The following is a 4797-nucleotide window of genomic DNA, read 5'->3' as shown; positions in this document are numbered from 1 at the left end:
GTTGGGAAACCACAGCAGAGGGGGACATTGACAACTCTACCCACACTGACAAGTCTACCGATACTCCTGATCAGTGTTCCCTCTAAGCTGAGTGAGTGTGAGCCAACTCACAGTTTTTTAGCCTCCGGCTCACACATTTTTGCCTCAGCTCAGGTAGGAGGGCTCCAGAGCAGACTCATGTATGCAGCAGCCTAGTCGCTGGCTCACAACTTTAATGCCAGTAGCTCACGAAGTAGAATGTTTGCTCACAAGACTCCACAGCTTAGAGGGAGCATTGCCCCTGATATATTTTAGTACACTCAGAGGGTTTCTATTGGGAAAGGACAGTCTTTATTTATGCCAAAAATAAATCCTTCCAGCTTTGTCTTTATAAAATGGCTGCTGTGTTCACCCGGGCGATGCATTGCTGCCCGTCAGGGGTCTCAAGAAATGAATTCTTGGCGGGGCGGGGTCTGCAGTAGTCTTCGGACAGCGCTGGCTCTTCGGCTTGGAAACGGAGATGAGCACTGCAACCCTAGAGTCGGACTCGACTGGCTTTCGGGCAACAGAACCTTTTTATGTATGTATGTAATTAAACAGTCCCTCCCGTGGAGAGTGGACCCCCCCAGTGACTCCAAGGCGGGCAGGCCAGGGGGGCCCTGAAAGGATCGGGGAGGCCTTTCCCGGCCTGTCCAAGGCTGTGGGGTGCCCAGGCAAGCCAAGGGAAGGCCGTTTAAACTGCCTCCCCTCCCCTCCAAGGCTCGGGCAAGCCAAGGGAAGGCATGGGGGTGTGGCCTAATGTGCTAATGAGCTATGCTGTCAGGGGTGTGGCCTAATATACTAATGAGTTTCTGCTGTTGGGTGTGGCCTGTTATGCTAATGAGTTCCTGCTGGGCTTTTTCTACAAAAAAGCCCCCTGATGCTGATGCACATGAGAACTGGGAAGGAAACGCCGTCCTCCACCTCCAGCCAGTTGGTTTCTTACGCCGCTGCCTTGCTCATCACCTGGTCTCTCTTCTGTCTCCCCCCCCCACCCCTCCTCTCCCAACGCAGGGCTCTCAGACAACCTAACCGACCTGGAGAAGAGAAGGCAGATCTACGGACAGAACTTCATCCCCCCCAAGAAGCCGAAGACCTTCCTGCAGTTAGTATGGGAGGCGCTCCAAGACGTCACGCTGATCATTCTAGAAATTGCTGCCATCATCTCCCTGGGCCTGTCTTTTTACGCCCCACCGGGCGAGGAGAGCGAAGGTGAGATGCCGTGGTTCGGTGGCAGAGCGTCTGCTTGGTGCGCAGGAGGTCCCAGGTTCAATCCCTGGCAACTCCAGTTAGAGGAGTCAGGTGATGGGAAAGACCTCCGCCTGAGACCCTGGAGAGCCGCTGCTAGTCTGAGTAGACAAGACTGACCTTGAGGGATCAAGGGTCTGGTTCAGTATAAGACAGCTTCGTGCGCGTTCATGTGCTCTGCCATTGGCAGGTGTTCTGTGCAATGTTCCCTGTAAGCTGTGGAGTCTTGTGAGCAAAAGTTCTACTTTGTGAGCTACTGGCATTAAAGTGGTGAGCGAGCGATTTGGCTACTGCATAAATTTGTTTGCTCTGGAGCCCTCCTTCCTGAGCTGAGATGAAAACGTGTGAGCCAGAGGCTAAAAAGCTGTGAGCTGGCTCACACTAACTCAGCTTAGAGGGAACGTATAAATTGCAGAAGTGACGTTTCCTCCCCACCCCAGTAAGGTTTTGGCTACTGTATTGGGGTTTGTTGGTGGTGGTGTTTATGTGTATGTTTGTTCCCTGATGTACAAATTGATGAGAACTGGTAGTTAATGGCAAGAGGATGGAGGAGATCTGTTTTGTCATGTAGGTTAGTATGTTGGATATGTATGAGGGGGTGTTGTTATGTGCGGGTGGATGTTGTTATATATGTATTTTTTGTGAGGGGGTGTTGTTATGTTTATATTTTGTGGAAAACGAATAAAAATTATAATTTAAAAAAGAAAAGAAAAATCCCATTGTATCTAAAGACCCATTTCCACGCGTGGAAGGCCACGGTGCTAGCCAATGGAGTGTCAATGTAAATCTATGTTTTGTGACATAACTTTAGTTTCTCACTGAATGGTGCAGCTAAGAATGCCCTTTCAAAGTGAGACATGGTGAGCACTCACAGGGCTTTTCGGCATGCTGTCAGGTCCCCCCAGCAAACAACGTAGTACACACTTACTAGAAGGTTTTACTTTATTGAAGCTATGAAGCACTTGAACAGGGTCACTGTTCAGATTAACGAAGACCCAAAAGGCATGAAAGGTTAAAGCAAGTTCATAAACATAACAGCCAATAAACATGGTTCCCGCGCGCGGCCAAGGGGTCCAGCGCGCGCCTAAACCTTGGGAAAGCAACGGCTACCTAATTGTAAATAGGTATGCTATTCCCATGGCTTTTGCTAATTAAAGACAAAGCAAAGCTCCTCTGCTCTTCCACCTGTGGCCTTGGCGAGATAGCGTTACCTCAAAGCAGGACTGGCGTACTCTGAAAGGAATGCATAGCTACTGGGGAGATGTGCGCATGACAAGCCAATCGCATCTACGGGGGGCGAGATTCAGGGGTGACTATATACACATAGAAAAGAACCTTTGGCAGCTTGCTGACACATGCTCATTTTCCTTGCTTGTAAGTTCCTGGCTGCAGGAGGGACCAAAACATATGTGGAACAGGAGGGAAAAAACCTCTAAAGAAACAGGGGCTGCGGTCACAGACTAAATAATCCACTTTCAGGGCACTTTCCAACTGGGGTTTTTACTGCGTGAACTGGCAGAATCCAGTTGGGAAGTGCATTGAAAGTGGACTATTTCATCTGTGTGACCGCAGCCCCTGTTTTGCTCCCTCTAGTGGTCAATTCAATATTACACCGTTCTATGTCCGGCATATCTCCCTGCACATTGAAACGGCAAGCTTTTGTACCGGACATACACTGGTGTAATATCAAATCATCCACAAGAGGGAGCAAAACACATGCAGAACAGAAAAACAAAACCCAAAGATGAAGGGATTTACAAGCAAAGAAAATGAGACTGCGGAAAAGCTGACATTTGCACAAGAGCCATGCCACATCCAGTACTACCACTTGCGCGGTGACCCTTGCAGTAATGGAACGTCCCTTACTTGGAGACGGACCCTGGTGTTGTTTCATTGGATACAAGCTGAGTTTGTTCCAGGTTTTGGGGAGTCCCCTATAACGACTACCAGCACCCCTTCCTCCCCTCCATGTCCCTCACCTGTCTGTGCGTTGTTCCCCTGCACGCGCACAAGCTCACCCACTGCTTGCGGTTTCAGCTGCCCACACGGCATGCACAGCTTTTCCCCAATGGTGCTGGGGGGGGGGGAATACAGCTGGAATTGCCACTCCCCTAGCTCCCAGGAGGAGCACACCACTCACATGCCTTTCCAAGTCAACACTAGGCAGCATAGGCAGCCAGGAGTGTGAACATAAGAAGAGTCCTGCTCAGTCAGACCAACCAGTCCACCTAGTCCAGCATACTGTCTCACACACAGTGGGCAACCGGTTCCTCTGCAGGGCCAAGAACAGGGCAGAGAGGCCGAGGCCTTCCCCTGATATAAACCTCAGAAGAGCCCTGCTGGGCCAGACCAGGGAGGGTCCCTCCAGTCCAGCATCCCGTCTCACACAGGTTTGGAGGAGGAGCTGCTGTTGCCACCGCTTGCTCTAGGAAGGCAGAGGCTGCAAGCAGAAGGGGAGAAAAAGAGGAAGAAGAGCTGGGGAGGGGGAGGCTGAGGCAGTGGTGGCACTCTCGGTGGGCAGGCAGGTGGGCAGGGAAGGAGTGGGAACTGCTGCCCCCTCGCTGAGCTGCAGAGGTGGGGAACAGTGGGAGAATGGACGGCCTAGTGAGCGAGGGGAAGGGAGCGGGAGAACGAGAAAGGAAGAGAGAAGGTAACAAGTGTGTGGGTGTACATGCAAGAGAGAGGGAGATGGGAAGCACTGGGACTGGAGAGAGAAAGAGAGAAGGTAAGGAGTGTGTGTGTGTGACAGGAGGCATTGTGGGACACAGAACAAATGAGCAAAAAAGAGTGACAGCAGTGGTTGGGGGACAGAGAGAGTCTTATAGGCATTGGGGCAAGGTGAATGAGAGAAAGAAGAAGACTAGGGCTGTGGTCACAGACTAAATAATCCACTTTCAGGGCACTTTCCAACTGGGGTTTTCACTGCGTGAACTGGCAGAATCCAGTTGGGAAGTGCATTGAAAGTGGACTATTTCATCTGTGTGACCGCAGCCCCTGTTTTGCTCCCTCTAGTGGTCAATTCAATATTACACCGTTCTATGTCCGGCATATCTCCCTGCACATTGAAACGGCAAGCTTTTGTACCGGACATACACTGGTGTAATATCAAATCATCCACAAGAGGGAGCAAAACACATGCAGAACAGAAAAACAAAACCCAAAGAAGAAGGGATTTACAAGCAAAGAAAATGAGACTGCGGAAAAGCTGACATTTGCACAAGATCCCTGCCACATCCAGTACTACCACTTGCGCGGTGACCCTTGCAGTAATGGAACGTCCCTTACTTGGAGACGGACCCTGGTGTTGTTTCATTGGATACAAGCCGAGTTTGTTCCAGGTTTTGGGGAGTCCCCTATAACGACTACCAGCACCCCTTCCTCCCCTCCATGTCCCTCACCTGCCTGTGCGTTGTTCCCCTGCACGCTCACAAGCTCACCCACTGCTTGCGGTCTCAGCTGCCCACACGGCATGCACAGCCTTTCCCCAATGGTGCTGGGGGGGGGGGGGGTAAAGGTGGAATTGCCCCCTCC

At 51.1% G+C, this 4797-nt stretch overlaps 1 protein-coding gene across 1 annotated transcript in view; it reads left to right on the top strand.

The window, feature by feature from the left end:
- Positions 1 to 429: 429 nt before the first annotated feature.
- Positions 430 to 4797, top strand: part of LOC107106293 (plasma membrane calcium-transporting ATPase 3-like) — a 126056-nt gene continuing 121688 nt past the window's right edge. Inside the window, 2 exon segments of the mRNA XM_015406421.1 lie at positions 430 to 469; positions 1018 to 1230. Coding sequence (XP_015261907.1) covers positions 430 to 469; positions 1018 to 1230 — 253 coding nt within the window.

Source organism: Gekko japonicus, unplaced genomic scaffold (genome assembly GCF_001447785.1).
Source record: "Gekko japonicus isolate JY-2015 unplaced genomic scaffold, Gekko_japonicus_V1.1 scaffold3166, whole genome shotgun sequence".
Taxonomy (NCBI): Eukaryota; Metazoa; Chordata; class Lepidosauria; order Squamata; family Gekkonidae; genus Gekko; species Gekko japonicus.
The sequence above is the reverse complement of the archived record's forward strand: the minus strand, read 5'-3'. Positions and strand labels throughout refer to the sequence as shown.